The following is a 16951-nucleotide window of genomic DNA, read 5'->3' as shown; positions in this document are numbered from 1 at the left end:
GCAACAACCCACGATCACGAGTGCTATATTGCTTTTATACAACAATTCTACCACTTGTTTTTTGCGCTAATTTCCCATTATAATGTAAACGTTTAAATCGCTAAAGCGGTCTTGTTTGTAGAACTACTTCTCTCCGCCACGTTACTAGTTCTAAATGGTTGCTATGGCCAAAGGCCAGTCGTTAGTTCTAAAAGCACGTTGCTATGGCCAAAAGCCAGTCGTTAGTTCTATAGCTATCTCCCGTTGTCAAGCAATGTAGCCTAATAAACGTTAGCTCGCATTGCGTCTGGTTAGGACATGCGTTTAGCTCTGAAACATCACTATTTTACTTAGCCTACATGCCATCCAACTAGCTAATATCCACCTCCGTCATATTTTATGTTGTGAGCGTCTGTATTTCAGCGTGGATGCAACGTGACAGTTTGTTTTACACTTCACAACTTGACATTGTATCGCGGAGTGATTTATTATTAGCTGTGAAAAGTCCGAGTGGATTATCGTGGGATATTTCAACTCATGGAACGTTTCTCGGCCAATCAGAATCAAAGAAACAGCTTCATAGAACCCAATTGTTGTATAATACATATTAATGCTTGTTTATTTAATTTTTCACCTGCCAAATATGACAAAAATGCATCTTACTACAGTAACAAAGCCTATACCAGCTTATTACAGTAAATCTTGTCAAGTTCACAATTGATGAAAAAGCTATGCCGACCTACAGTAAAACATGATGTTAAAAACATTAAAACATTGTATTTATGTATATTTGTATATGTGTGACCCTTTTATAATGTCATCCTTGTTAAGCTGTCAGCAAGCCCACTGGCATTTGACTCTGCTGTTATAGCCCTGGTTGCGCTGTCCTGATTGTCCTGATCGTCTACTGCGGACATGAAAGCAAAGATGTCATCACTCTCCCAAGGTCTCTGTATAAGCCAGCGGCTCCCTATCTTCTCGAGCTTGTCCCGAGCCTGATTCCGGACTTTGCTGTCGATCCTGATCCTGTACGCCTTCTTGAGCTGCTCCACGGCCCGGTCGTCGTCCTTCCTCTGGAACAACAAAAAGACGCCATACTTGGTGTGGCAGTGCTGCCGTTCCGTGTCGGTCAGACGCTCGTCTGAGACCAGGCGGGTGAAAATGGGCTCGGCCTTCTCCAGCTGCCGGCTCTCTGCGTACGCCTCCGCCAGGTGGACCCAGGCGTGCGTGTTGGACGGCTTCAGCTCCACGGTCTTGCGGAAGAGGCGGATGCATTCGGCGGACTCTTTCGGCATTACTTGCACCGAGCAGACCTTCCGCCCTATGGATGTCTTCATGTTGATAATTTCTCGCCAGTGGATGAGTCCCATCTGGTGGTAGACTAAGGCACAATTGGGAGCTCTCTTAGCCGCCTCTTCAAGCATCTCTAAAGATTCAGCGGTGGAGTTGTCTCTCCTGAAGTATGTGCCTGCGTACCTGATGATCTGAGGCATGTCTGGACTCTTCTCGAGGGCCGTGATGACTAGCTCTCTGCTCTTCAGCGCATCAAAGCCTTGATGTTTCAGGGCTAAGAGGACCATCACTTCAGCATCAGTGGGGTCGAGATCCAAGGCTCTCTGTAGCTGTCTGGCTGCAGGGCTGTCCTCAGGCATGTCTTTAACATCCTTTCTGACAAGCCCCTCCAACCGATAAAGGACTATGGCATAGCCCACATTATAAGATATGCTGCCAGGCTTGGTTTCCAGAGCTTTCTGGAAGCTCTCCTTGGCCCGTGGATAGAACTTGGCACCCAACCTTATGAAGCTCCACCCTTTCTCTGCTTCCACGATGGTCTCTCCACCCTCACCTATGCTCATCACCTTGCCCAGGTAGGTCTCCATGTCTTCCACGTTACCCAGGTGATGGTGCAGCCATGTGAAGCTGGAGTAGGTGACCAGGAATTCTGCCTCATCTCGCTTCTCCTCCTTCAGCACGGCTTCAGACTTGGCCAGGTATTCGAGGGCAGTGTCGTTCCTACCCTGCAGGTGGCTCACAAAGGCCAGGATGTTGAAGTAGGTGCCATGGTACCTGCGGGAACAGTACTTGACGCGGTCCAGGAGCTTCTCTGGGACGCCCTTCAAGTCACTGATGTCATCTTTGTTTACGTCCCATGTGAAGAGGCACTCCAGATTCTTCAGTTTGTCATCACATGTCACTTTGTCTGCACTACAGGGGGAAATGAATGCATATAATTACATCAATGAAGTAAAAGATTAGGCTATACAAATTACAAAACAAGCAATAGCCTACATAAACATAGCTTTGGCTTGATGCATAGCAGGCTTAGGCTCTATAATATAACACAGGCTTAGCATTACACAAACACACAGTGAGGAAATTAGAACCATAACAGCAACTACACAAATGCATGATGATCATACATTACCACGATATATAGCCTATTACATTTGCATTTATTCATTTGTCAGATGTGTTTATCCAAGGCGACTTACAGTACAATAGGCTAACTATTATTCAATAACATTTAGACTGTGAACAATTAAGCATTTTAGCCTAACATTTAAGCTACAGAGCTAAAGTAATAGAATTACATTTTCGCTTCAGTGCAGATGACACTGTAGCTAGGAATTACCAATGAATCAGTCAATATTAGTACCCTGGGTGTCTTGAAAGGCGCTTTATAAATAAAATGTATTATTATTATTATTATTATTATTATTATTATTATTATTATTATACAGGATAGAAGCGCTTACATATTAGAGTAAGTAGGCCTACTACTAGTCAAGGTATGGTAGGAGAGAAGTAGAAGAGGAAATAGTGGGGAAAGAGATGGCAGCAGAGAGGAAGGGAAGCGCATAGCCTACAAGCTGTTAGTGTGTCCCTTACAAAATGTGACTGTTATACTGCAGTTTATTCTAGTAGGCGTACAGTGCAATAGCCCAATACTTTCATGTCCAAAATATTGCATTCCTGTTGTAAAGGACAGTACTATGTAGGCCTAGTCAACTGCAATGCAAGTTTTTCATGTCCAAAATATTAAGAAATCTAGACGCCCCCGAGCAGCAGCAAAACTAATTTGGTTAATCTAATCTAATAGATCTCGTCAGGCTAGTAGGTAGCTGTGTAGTGCAATGCAGGTTCCTCATGTCCAAAATACTGCATTTCTGCAGTAAAGGATAGTACTGTGTAGTACAATGCAGGTTTTTCAAATCCAAAATATTGCATTTCCTGCATAAGAGTGGATAATAATATCTACCCTACTTAAAATAGTATGTGTGTGTGTGTGTGTGTGTGTGTGTGTGTGTGTTTAAGCAAACGGAGTGATTATTTGCACCCGGGTGTAAATAGTGGAATGGAGGCATTTTCTTATTTGCACCCAAACCTGAAATGCGTGCTATCCAACATAGCGGGACCATCTTGGCGGGAGATGGCCTACCTAAATCTAACAAGTTAGGATTATTAAAACTATATTTGAGATGGGAAAGTGGTGCTAAATTTCCACAAACTTCATTCAGTGAGCGGGTAAAGCCGTCCGTTTGCAAGCAAAATCAAGAAATACGATCTTTTTAGTTTTGTTTACCGTTACCTAGCAACCCCAACAAGTGAGTCAATAATTAGTATTATACAACAATTGGGTTCTAAGAAGCTGTTTCTTTGTTTCTGATTGGCCGAGAGACGTTCCATGAGTTGAAATATCCCACGATAATCCACTCGGACTTTTCACAGCTAATAATAAATCACTCCGCGATACAATGTCAAGTTGTGAAGTGTAAAACGAACTGTAACGTTGCATCCAAGCTGAAATACAGACGCTCAGAACGTAGAATATGACGGAGGTGGATATTAGCTAGTTGGATGGCATGTAGGCTAAGTAAAATAGTGATGTTTCAAAGCTAAAAACATGTCCTAACCAGACGCAATGCGAGCTAACGTTTATTGCTTGACAACGGGAGAGATAGAACTAACGACTGGCTTTTGGCCATAGCAACGTGCTTTTAGAACTAACGACTGGCCTTTGGCCATAGCAACCATCCATTTAGAACTAGTAACGGCAGTTTGTCCTGCAAGTAATAGAAATTTGTGGCGGAGAGAAGTAGTTCTACAAACAAGACAGTTTTAGCGATCTAAACGTTTACATTATAATGGGAAATTAGCGCAAAAAACAAGTGGTAGAATTGTTGTATAAAAGCAATATAGCACTCGTGGTCGTGGGTTGTTGCTGGATATTCCCACGGGTGTTGTTGCCTGCGCCACTCGGCCTCCGGCCTCGAGGCTACGGCCGAACAACACCCGTGGGAATATCCAGCAACAACCCACTCCCACTCGTGCTATATTGCTTAATTATTCCACTGCTCGGTTGAGTTCCCCATTGTCCTGCGTTCTATAAGGGTGTGCATTAAGGGGGCTTACATACTCAACGCATTGCTACTGTGGGTACCTGTTCTGCATGGGTTACCAGATCTGCATGGCGCGTCATCAAAGACATTCTGATTGGTCTATTAGCCGTTACACTTCGAGAATTTCATTGGTCAGAATGTTGTTTGCTGTTCGATAATTCGCCTGAGTTTATTGATTTCTGTTGAAGGACCCAACGTACAGCGACGCACGTGCGTTTTCAAAATATTAAACTAGCCGGCTAGCCGACTACTAGCTACCACAACACGTAGACAAGCTTATTGTTTTACCCACTGGATTTGTGAATTAAACTAAGAAAATATTTGTTGCTGTAGGCTATTAAATAACAAATGTTTAGCCTGTCAAAACTACCCAGCTAGTCACCATACAACGATGCACTGACACCTTTTTTTGTAGGCCCATGTGCTTTTAAATTATCCTTGCCATGAACCATTAAAGGCTTTTTATATTTATAAAAATCTCGGCTAACCCTTTTTTCCTTTGGATTCTAACCTCACCCGTAGCAGAAGAGCACCTGAGTAGATTTATAGACTCCTGAGCGCCCTAAGCCCTTTTGTGTCTTCTCAATGTAAAAAAGTGTTTATTTGTCAAACAAATTTGGATGCAGTATGAGTCTTGAATTGGATACCATACAGGAGTTTTCTCAAAACCGTATTATGAACGTGACTTGCCATAGAGAAACACATGATAACATTAGATTATGAACATAGGCTATTATGCCACACAAAAACATGGGGTAAGTTATTATTTTGCTGTCACTTCGTCTGTTGTATGGCCTAGAAGGTTGTATATGCGGATAGCACTAGCTCTCCTCTTTCATTTGACATGCGTCACTTGATTTTGATTTTATTTGTTTGTCACTTCGTCTGATTTTATAATACGAAATTATCGATGTATTTGATATCAATGGAAAGCTCTGCTTCTCCTCTTTCATTTGATATGCGTGTCATGTCTGTGCGATAAGGGGTCCGCGAGTAATTCAAGCGAGAGTTCTGGATGCATGGGTGAACGTAAAGCAATGTAGACTGTAAATATCATATACTTTGATTTAACTTCATGATTTTATTTCATTTTCATACTTGATCGTACAGACAAGTGTCTAGTCTCGTTGGAAAGCCCCGGTTCTGCTCTTTCGTGCAATAAGTCTCATCTCGCTGTGACTAATAATCGCGGAGCAATGTAACAAGGCTACGCATCACTACGCTTCGGCCGCCATTGTGCGTCGATGCGTAGCAAAATGTGTCATCCCAGTTTTTGATACGCGACGCACCGAAGCATGCAATACCATGCGTTGTCGGTGGGGGCGATACTCCAATAATTGTTCAGTATTTCAACTATATGTCATATTTACAGAAGAAGCTTTGAATACAATTGCGGGCAAAGACTAAAAACTATGTGAAAGTACGAAAATGTCCATATTTGTACCCAGCTACCGATAAATACTGGCAGTTAAGATGGTTGAGTGAGTTCGTGAAGCACAGGATTACCGAGTGAACATTTTTGGTAGGCAATAATAATCAACGTTGTGTGTGTGTGTGTGTGTGTGTATGAAGTTAATATGCTACGTGTCACCTCCTCGAGAGGCTGAAATGGGAGAGAGATATTGTCCAATGTTTTTAACAATACCAGTGGTGTTAAATTGTTCAGGGTATTGAAACGTTGCTTGCTTGCGTTGCTCGCGTTGACTATGTAAGCGCCCTTATTTAGGGCCCTAACGCACGGCTATGAAGTAGTTCCATTGTTTTTGACCGTATCACACTTGAATATTAATTCGCCAAACTTGTTGTGAAGTTTAAATGCACTGTCACGTTACATACAAGCTGTAAAATACAGACGTTCAGATCATAGTAACGTTTAGCATATGACAGAGGTGTCATTTAGCTAGTTAGGTGGCAGTAGACTAAGAAAAATAGCAATCTTTCACAGTTAACGTTCATCAGAATCCTGGGATGTGCCAGCTTGACAACGGGAGATTAGAACTAACGGTACTTTGGGGTTAACTGTAACCATTTTCTGAGGCTGTTGAAAACGCACCAAATCACACAATGTGGTCGTTTTGGGTGTCGTGGGTTGTAATAAAGGTTGTCGACGATCAAACTGACTACTTTTTTCATTCGTTTTAAGAGTTTAAAAGAAGAATTTCTAGTTGTCTTGCCAATCGCGCTCATAGTAGCCTATCCGCTGACGTCGGGTCCCGTAGCAACACAGTAGGCTAGCTGCTACAGTTGTATGAGGCTGCTGAGCCTGTCTTGTTGGCGGTGGCCTGTTGGAGGGATTGTAAGAAAAGTTGTAATTGTCAAATCGACTCGTTCTTTTTGATTTCTTCATCTGAAGAGGAGGAGAAGAAGGATTGGCAGCGATTGCGGCCGGGGCAAAAGTATAGTGTGGAGAAACCAGGTCCGCAGAGGTACGGCTCGCCAGCACCTGGGCTACCTTGTTGAGTTTATTATGTGGTGTCAAAACCGCAAGGATGTTTTTCCCCCACAGTATTTTGGCAGCAGCTGCCGCCAAATTCGCCAAATTCTACCCTCCTGCTTGAATCAGACCGTCATCCGCACACAAGGATGTTTTTGACAGTAGGCTAGCCTATGTTGGCAGCAATTGCTAAATTCTATCCTCCTGCTTAGCCTACCCAAGCTAGAAGAAAACCAAAAACTCTCCTCTTAAACTCTTCAAATTAATTTTAAAAGTAGTCAATTTGATTGTTGACGACCTTTATTACACGCTACGACACCCAAAACGACCAAATTGTGTGATTTGATGCACGTTTTAAACGGCCTCAAAAATGGTTACAGTTAACCCCAAAGTACCGAACTAACGACTGGCTTTTGGCCATAGCAACCATCCATTTAGAACTAGTAACCGCAGTTTGAGAAATGAGTTGAAATGTGTCTGGGAAAAGTAGTTCTACAAACAAAACAGTTCTAGCGATTAAAACATTTACATTAGCACCGGAAACGAACACAACGCAGTGGCAACAGTGGAATAAGCGGGATAATGGACTTCACGCCGTGCGGTTATTCAAAGTTAATGCACTTTTCTAGACTTTCTTCGCGTCGGGCCGTATCACCGTCTAGAACGTGCATTAACTTTGAATAACCGCACGGCGTGTCGTCCATTATCCCTTACTTCTCTTATTCTTCTTCAACGGGGCGTAGTGCAGCGGATAAAAGACCGGGTTACTATGCTCGAGGTGTTGGGTTCGAATCTCAGATAAAATGTTTTTTTTTTTGCCTGCCAAAGTACGCACGATGACTTCTTTTTTCTTAGATGACGTTACCTCGCGGCAAATAAGAGTTTGTGCTTTTTGAACCTTAAGTTAAGTAGAAGTAGGCTTCAGTAGTTGTTAGTAGAAAGGTTGTGTTTTGACTTTGAGCCCCCAACGCTGCCTGGAAGGCGCTTAGGCATGGGTTAAGGTTAGGGTTAAGGTTAGGTTAAGGTTAGGTTTAAGGTTAGGAGTAGGATTAAGTGCTTTTAAAGGGATATTCCGCCATTTTTGGAAATACGCTCATTTTCCACCTCCCCTCGAGCAAAACAATCGATATTTACCTTGTTCCCGTTCATCCAGCCATTCTCTGAGTCTGGCGATACAACTTTTAGCTTCAGCCTAGCATAGATCATTGAATCGGATTAGACCATTAGCTTCTCGCCTGCTAGCTTCATGTTTAAAAGTGACTAAGATTTCTGGTAATTTTCCCATTTAAAACGTGTCTCCTCTCAAGTTAGAAAGTGCAATAAGACCAACTGAAAATGAAACCTGGCGTTTTTCTAGGCTGATTTGACATGGAACTACACTCTCATCTGGCGTAATAATCAAGGCAACTTGCAGCTACTGGCACTACTACTGCTTGTTGTCTATGGGGACTATTTTCAGATGCTGCGTACGATATCACTGCGCCTATGGTACGTTTGCAAGTTGCCTTGATTATTACGCCAGATGAGAGTGTAGTTCCATGTCAAATCAGCCTAGAAAAACGCCAGGTTTCATTTTCAGTTGGTCTTATTGCACTTTCTAACTTGAGAGGAGACACGTTTTAAATGGGAAAATTACCAGAAATCTTAGTCACTTTTAAACATGAAGCTAGCAGGCGAGAAGCTAATGGTCTAATCCGATTCAATGATCTATGCTAGGCTGAAGCTAAAAGTTGTATCGCCAGACTCACAGAATGGCTGGATGAACGGGAACAAGGTAAATATCGATTGTTTTGCTCGAAGGGAGGTGGAAAATGAGCGTATTTCCAAAAATGGCGGAATATCCCTTTAAGTCAACAGTGGCAGCGCTGCCTGGAAGACAACTCAGAAAACAACTCTTTAAAGTAGCTTGTCTTTGATGAAGCTACCACATGACCACGCATTAGCCTAATATTTGTATAATCACTTCCAAGTAACCCAGTATGTCAAAACAGCTAAAAACTGTTAAATTAGGCCTAGCCTAGGCTACTGTAGAGCTGGTAAATACACAGGCCTATTGACAGAGAACATGGATGTTAGACATCGGGTGTAAATAGTAGCCTATTGTCGATTATTACACTATTTACACCCGGGTGTAAATAGTAATGTTGATTATTACACTATTTACACCCGGGTGTAAATAGTAATGTTGATTATTACACTATTTACACCCGGGTGTAAATAGTAATGTTGATTATTTGCACCCGGGTGTAAATAGTAATGTTCATTATTTACACCCGGGTGCAAATAGTCTCTGCCTTAAGCAAAACACATTACATTAGCTTACCTCATTTTGGTCTTGTGCGGTTTTCAGTGTGAGAGTTATGTGAGAGTGGTATTCCAGAACGATGGTCAGATAGATTAGATTAGTCGTGAAATCATAACGGGCGTGGCCTACTTCATGGCACTGCGTCTGATATGCAATCACTACCGTGCCAGACGCACTGAAACGAAAGCTTAAACGCACTGAATCGAAAGCTGAAACGAAAGTAGGCATACCTGGAAATTTAATAGTCTATCATGCCTAGACTACATATATGCTCTACATTCCTGAGATAAAACTGAAGTATGCTAAAATATATTGCAGGCTCAGCCAAACAAGTGGCGTCATGTCATTAGTTTATTTGTTGTACGTTTGTTTTTTTTGTAGGCCTACTTTCTTATTGTTCTTTGTTAGCGTGTTCTGTTTAGGTCACGTTACAGTAGGCTATGTGTTCACGACCCAACAGAAAACCACATGTAATTACAAATGTAACCAGAAGATGGCAGCCTTACCTTACCTTAGCTAAAGGGATCACATGAGGCCACAGAGGACATACTGATAAAAGCTACAGAAAGAAAGATAGATACATTAGATAGATACGTGGATTATAGCTAATACTGAGTAATTATTTTGCAAGCAATTTCAGCTGTTGGCTTATAGGGCCTACCGGTAGCCTACACTTAAAAAGAATAGGCTACATAAGCTATAACAACTAGAAACAAAGAGCTGGTCCTCAAGTAGGCCAATCTGGTTTGGTTACCCCAGTCTTTCAAAGCTGTTCTCTCTCACTCAAGATAGCATTTTGTGATACCAATGACTGCTTTACTGTGACTGCTAAAGTAATGTAGTGGCTAGCTGTTCTATCTCACTCAAGATAGTATTTTGTGAATGACTCTGCTTTACTGTGACTGGTAAAGTAATGTAGTGGCTAGCTGTTCTATCTCACTCAAGATAGCATTTTGTGATACCAATGACTGCTTTACTGTGACTGCTAAAGTAATGTAGTGGCTAGCTGTTCTATCTCACTCACGATAGTATTTTGTGATACCAATGACTGCTTTACTGTGACTGCTAAAGTAATGTAGTGGCTAACGAACAGCTGCAGGGTTTGCTTACAGCAATCTGAAAGGTTGTGGGTTCAATTCCCAACCACCACCAAAGCAAGGCACTTGACCCCAAACAACTGTAATGTCCAACAGTTAATTGGCACCTAAGCGCTGCTTTGGATAAAAGTGTCAAACACATAAATAAATGGAACAAAGACAAACAGGCACCTACTGTAAGCGCTGCTTTGGATAAAAGTGTCAAACACATAAACAAATGCGACAAAGACGAAGAGGGGCCATGACGTATTCAGCCCCACCATGCATCAGCTCTCTTACCTTTCCATAGCTATATTTTGTTACAGATTAGACCAACAGAACACTTACAGTAACTGTGATCTTGTAAATCACCTGAGATCAACAATGAATAGCATAAAATACTGTGGTTTTCATTCTTATTATTTCATGAGCAGTATTATCTGGCTTATGAAATAAATGAACAATTATCTGAAGGAATTCTGGTTATAATTGAGTGGTTGTCATTTACAGTACTGTAACGTTGAAGGCCAGTTCCTAGAGTTTCAATGAATTCCTCTTCCTCCTATTCACCACAGGGTGGCAGCAGTTCACTTCAACATTGTGTTTCTTTTCTAATCATTTTTCTCTTTTCAGATGGTTCAAACTACAGCTCTTTACCCTTATATTCTATATTCCTCCCATCTCTGTCACAAATTACGTAACATTAATATCTAAATAGACCATTACATGTTAATTAGCTTACCTTCGATTGTTCATATGCATTACCATAACGGTCATTCACATATCTATGTCATGTCTTGGAAAGTGTTAAGATGTTTCATCTGCTTTCCTCATACTCATTATATGGCTTAGTTATTTGACTTCTTCCATTTACACTGTCATTCTTTCACTTGGGCTTTTGTTCACTGTGAGTGTCTGTAAACTTATTGTCTGTGTTGATGATCTGTATCACAAAATAATAGCTATATCATCAGTTAGATAGCTCCCACTTAACTCCCACTTTGCCTTGGCATGATTGCTAAGGCATTCTCTGTGAGCAGTATAGACACTTCCCTGTGTTCAGAGGTCAAAATGTTGGAGCTACTACAGAATTATTTAATGTCATTTGTAATTATTTTGTGATACTCTGCACTTTCTAGGATAAGATTCATTTATAAGGAGACTATAACCAAAACCAGGAGCTCCTGTTATTTGTTTGGACTATATATGGCCTGCAATATTGTACCGCTGTGAGGTTGCGTGTGTGTTGACACTCTCTTGAGCCAATGGCTCAGTCATCAAGGGATTTCTAGAGGACTGATGACATCACTGTCACACTGTCACATCCTGCTACTTGTTATGGAAGAGCGAATGAATGTGAGATTCATAGAAATGTGAAATGCATAGAAATGTGAATCCTCTCACTCATCTCTTTCTAGGTCTGCTTGACCCCCCGTGACCTATTGATCTCTCAGCCCTCTTGATCTCTTTCAGTCTACACTCCCCCTCTCACAGCTCATCTCAACATGACTGTCCATACAGTTTGGGGTTCATATTGTGTTCAGTTTGCTTGTTCTTTGTACATTTGTCCATCATTTGTATAATTTGTAAACATGCTTTTACAGGGTTAATATCCAAATCTACAGTATCTTGCTCTGAAATCATCTCTGTCTTTTCTCTATCTCTCCAATATGCATACACTTGCTAACACACACACACAAACCTACACACACACACACACACACACACACACACACACACACACACACACACACACACACACACACACAAACCTACACACACACACACACACACACTCACACACACACACACACACACACACACACACACACACACACACACACACACAAACCTACACACACACACACACACACACACACACACACACACACACACACACACACACACACACACACACACACACACACTGAGTGGAGCACTAGAGGGGGACAGACGAGAGCAGAGATGATGGTGAGGCTTTTGAGAGATCTGTCCTTTTGGGTCTCATCTGTAGGAAAACCTGAACCCAAGAAAAAAGAGAGAGCAACAGTGCAGCAGTCCCTCACAAACACACACACACACACACACACACACACACACTCACACACACACACACACACACACACACACACACACACACACACACACACACACAGTACACAGGGATGAATAAGAATAAGATTTCTAACATACCTAATACCATCAACCACTTGAATAATTATTATCAACATGTGTGTGAAAGAGAGAGAGAGAGATAGAGAGAGAGAGTGAACATGAGTGAGAGTGTTGCGCCTTCTTTTTTTTTTCCCTCAAACTCCCACACACAGAGTGGAATTTCCATGCTTTCAGGATGTAAGCCTTATAAGGACACATAAGGGGCAGGTCTAGGAAAGCACACTCTAGTACTGCTAGAGCGCACACCGCGGGAAGAGCTCCATTCTGCTCACAGCGCCGACACGAACAGACATGTCTACGCAACTACCACTACTACAGAGCCTCTGGGACTGGGTCCTGACGCACGACGCCTGGCTGCACTCCCCGTTCTTCCCCGTGCTCTTCTCCCTGGGCGCCTACCTGCTCCTCTGCCTGCCTTACGTGGTCCTGGACCTCCTGTCGCCGCACGTGGAGCTCATCCGCCGCCACAAGATCCAGGAGAGGAGCCACGTCTCGTGGCGCGTGATGTGGAGCTGCCTGGCGCACTCGCTGTACAACCACGCCGTGTTCATCTTCCCGCTGACCGTCCTGCACTGGTACTGGAGGCGGGCGAGCTTGCCGGCGGAGGCGCCGGGCGCCCTGAGGGCGGCGGGGGACGCGGTGGCGTGCCTGCTGCTGTTCGACTTCCAGTACTTCGTGTGGCACACGCTGCACCACAAGGTGCCCTGGCTGTACCGCACGTTCCACAAGGTGCACCACAAGTACACGGCCACGTTCGTGCTGAGCACCGAGTACTCGGGCGCCTGGGAGACGCTGTCGCTGGGCTTCTTCGCCGCCGTCAACCCCATGATCCTCGGGTGCCACCCGCTCACCGAGATGCTGTTCTTCGTGCTCAACATCGCCCTGTCCGTGGAGGACCACTGCGGGTACGACCTCCCCTGGGCCACGCACCACCTGGTGCCGTTCGGACTCTACGGAGGCGCGCCGCATCATGACCTTCATCACCTCAAGTTCAAGTCGAACTACGCGCCGTACTTCACGCACTGGGACAGGCTGTTTGGGACTCTGCACGAGGACTAAAAAAAGGAATTAAAGACTCAAAAAATAACTCAAAAAGAGAAGAAGTGCACTTCATGCATTGGCCTAAATGCTGTTTTTCTTTTACACTAAAAGGAATTACATTTTTTTTGCTGGCACAAAAATGAGCTCTATGAACTCTATGCAACCACACGCACAAACCAAAATTTGTATTTATTGAAAAAATGACATATTGATCATTTGTTTGCTGCTATTATCAAATAATATATATTGCTATATGTTGTGAAATTGCTTATTTAACATAATATATTCTAATGCAGATTTGTGGAAGAATGTTAATGGCCCATGCAAACCAGTGGGCCTTGTGATTGTGCATGTTTGATTTTATTTAACCTGCATAATGAATGAAGTAAACATGTCTCGAATGCAATAAACAATGTCTGCAAAATTTACATTATGAGTTTCTCTTGCAATGTGTTCAAACTGCACGGGTGACACTGGGGGAATTTCAGGTAGGCCTAGATAAACTAGAGTGAGTTTATGACTGACAGATGGAAAGCATGTGGCAATGACAAAGCCTTAGGGCATGCAAGGAGCTCTTACTTCCTTATTACAGAGACACCCACTTCACTGTGCTGATTAGGTGGTGGAGAAATTGCGCTATTATTTAATGCCCAGCAAGAGATAAGTAACAGTGATCTGTCTGACCTAGAAAACTCTTCCTTTTGTATTTGTTACACAATAGGCGTTGAAAATAACACAACGTGCATTTTTTTAAAAACTCATCTCTGTGTCCAGATAAGGATATCACAGTTTGCGTTGTTTCCTTTTTTAAATTTGTTACACAATAGGTGTTGAAAATGACACAACTTGCATTGTTGCTTTTTTTTTAGCACATCTCTGTGTCCAGATAGGGGTAACACAGTCATTTTAAGGGTGAAGATATGAGTAATAATTCATGGCAAGATGCTTTATAAAAAAGCATAAGACTAAGACAGTTGTTACTCACAACCTATTCTGTCGATCATGATTCATAACACCACCCTTATCGCATCCGCACGCCAAGTCATCATCAAATCATTGATCCATTCTGAGACAAATGCCAACACATGAGGAGGAACCATGGGAACGACAGCGAGGATTCCATTCAGCATGCACGCCAGCAGCCTGAGCAGGAACTAAGCCACCCAAGTCAGAGACAGGACTGACAGACTGACAGTGGAAATGTCCAAGTTAACTTCACCGATTAGCATTAAGCTTTGTATCTTTAGAAAACTAGTCATTCCCTCAGTTTGCCTTGAGATAGGAGAAATACGAATTTCAGTGAAACCCATGAATAGGACTTCCTGCTTTCAATGATGTAAAATGATGAAGTCCGACATTGACATCCGTATTTCTCCCATCTCAAGGCAAACTGAGGGAATGATGCACAACCATTCAAAAACATGACTGGTTTTCTAAAGATACAAAACGTAATGCTAATCGGTGAAGTGTCTCTTTAAGTGCTAATCGGTGAAGTGTCCCTTTAAGTCACCATAAATATTCAAAATGACCACTGATTTAGCTCATCGGTCAGCATAGATCAATCATAACATGTTCCGCTATGCATTTCCCTACACACAGCATTTTGACTCTTGACAAATTCTGACATCCCTGGGTAATTTAGTGTTTAAATTAAATAAAAAAAACCTGCCTGACATGTGAGCCATTAACCATAGCGCAGCATAATTTCCATTAGTGTGTTACATCAAATCAGAAACATAGGGCATATTAAATGCAATATAGCCAAACTTTTCCTGAAGGCCTGGCTGTCATCCAGCGGCATAGATGAGCTTTGAAGTCAGCGTCAGCCGTCATTCAGGTATTGCAGACATAGAAAATACCTTTACTTGAAGGTATCTTCATAAGAGTGCATGACACTGTCATGAACATGTGAACAAGAACCCTAACCCTAACTTGTCATGACAAGAACCAAATGACACTCAATGACGTGCTATGGCATAAACATTTCTGACTTTTTCATAATGTTTATGACACCTTCATGACAGTGTCATGTCACTCTTATACACCTTCAAGTAAAGTGCAACCGAAATAATATTTCAATGTCAAGTTCTTAATGGCCAGCATCTGGTTGTTTACCATATGAGAATCATAAGAGTTGAGAGGACAGTTTTATCACTAGCTTATAAGGAGATTAGTTATAGCAGGAGACTACTTTTGGTTTGTCAAAAAGAGCACTTTCAGGATTTGAACAGGTAATCTGCGGCTTGGGTGCGTTATCATGCCTGAGCACATACCTGAAAACCACCATATAGCCCCAGTCAAAATGGTTGTGGTTAACCAGACTTTAATTGAAGCCTGTCTTGAACTCTCCCCTGAAGCTAAATGTGTCACATGTGTATTAGACCTAGACCTACCTAGAACTGTCACTGTCTATCAGCTGGTACCACTGCCACTGTTTACTGTACTGTAGGTACAAGTTTGATATACAGCTGTCTATATACAGTACAGTAACTTATCACTTCAAATCAGTTGTATTAATATGTTTATGTTAATGTTTACAGAGCAGATGCTTTTTCACATATGAATGGGCACTATACAGAGACCATCTTGACGTTGGTCACCCTAGAGAAAATACTTAGGCAACATGGACAAAAAAAAAAACTCCTTTAAAGGAGAAATGTGTCGTTTTTTCACACAGATCTTCATTTCTTGATGTCACCGAGTAGGCTACTGTCAGTAAGAAAAAAAAAAAAAAAAAAAACGTTGGTTTTACCTACTGTAGCTTGAATTGCTAGTCCCAACAGGTACAGTATGGCAGCCAGGCAGCTCTGGGGGCATGGACATGGGGACTCACGGACCGACATGCCCCCAGAGTGTGGCACTGTAGCTGGGGAAGAACCTTGAAGTGAACCATGACTAGAAACGTGAGTGTGTGTGTGTGTGTGGGAGGGGGGGGGGGGGGGGGGGCGTGCGTGTGTGTGTGTGTGTGTGTGTGTGTGTGTGTGTGTGTGGGTCGTTGTGTGTGTGTGTGTGTGCTACCTCCCAAGAGCATATGTCATCCATGTGTATCTCTTTTTCATCTTAAAACCTTTCATGAGCATTTCTTCTTTCTCCTTTGTTACAGTATGCTTTCATGTACTGCGTTACTTGCATTCATTGCTATCACTGTTTAGAAGATGTTTTGATGGACATAATAGATAGATTGAGAGAGAGTGAGAGAGAGAGAGATCATAAGAAGGAGAGAGAGAGAGAGACTTCATAACAATGAATCTAGTCGCAGGTATAACTGGAAAGACTCCTCAATTATTCAAAGCTTGCAGTTGACAAAAGGACGGGCACAATTATAGTGTAATTATAATGAGACAAACACCTGTAAAGATAAACATCTATGCACTGGAGCAGACAGACGGATGAATGTCAAGCACTCAGTCAGTGACTGTGAATTATTTCCGATTATAATCACTGTTATATTTTCCCATAGCAGACACCCATATGAACCCAAATGCATGGTGTCAGCCAGTCTCACTGTGACTTCTGTTATCACGCTTATATCAATTGTTTT

General features: G+C 42.4%; 2 protein-coding genes across 2 annotated transcripts; one reads left to right on the top strand and one right to left on the bottom strand.

Annotated features, from left to right (window-relative positions):
• Positions 1-581: 581 nt before the first annotated feature.
• Positions 582-9274, bottom strand: LOC134069821 (interferon-induced protein with tetratricopeptide repeats 5-like). The gene is made up of 2 exons (XM_062525924.1): positions 9137-9274; positions 582-2184 (listed from the first exon to the last, which is right to left on the bottom strand). The coding sequence occupies exons 1-2, from the start codon at positions 9139-9141 to the stop codon at positions 789-791; spliced, it is 1401 nt and encodes a 466-aa protein (XP_062381908.1). The 5' UTR covers positions 9142-9274; the 3' UTR covers positions 582-788.
• A 3343-nt stretch (positions 9275-12617) lies between these two features.
• On the top strand, positions 12618-13838 carry ch25h (cholesterol 25-hydroxylase). Its single transcript, XM_062525923.1, has one exon. The coding sequence runs from the start codon at positions 12661-12663 to the stop codon at positions 13426-13428; it is 768 nt and encodes a 255-aa protein (XP_062381907.1). The 5' UTR covers positions 12618-12660; the 3' UTR covers positions 13429-13838.
• Positions 13839-16951: the final 3113 nt, after the last annotated feature.

Source organism: Sardina pilchardus, chromosome 22 (genome assembly GCF_963854185.1).
Source record: "Sardina pilchardus chromosome 22, fSarPil1.1, whole genome shotgun sequence".
NCBI lineage: Eukaryota > Metazoa > Chordata > Actinopteri > Clupeiformes > Clupeidae > Sardina > Sardina pilchardus.
Note: the sequence above shows the minus strand (reverse complement) of the source record. Positions and strands in the feature narration are given on the sequence as shown.

What these genes read in the sequence shown, in the direction of transcription:
- ch25h (XM_062525923.1), top strand. Translation starts at nt 12,661, where the DNA reads ATGTCTACGCAACTACCACTACTACAGAGCCTCTGGGACTGGGTCCTG.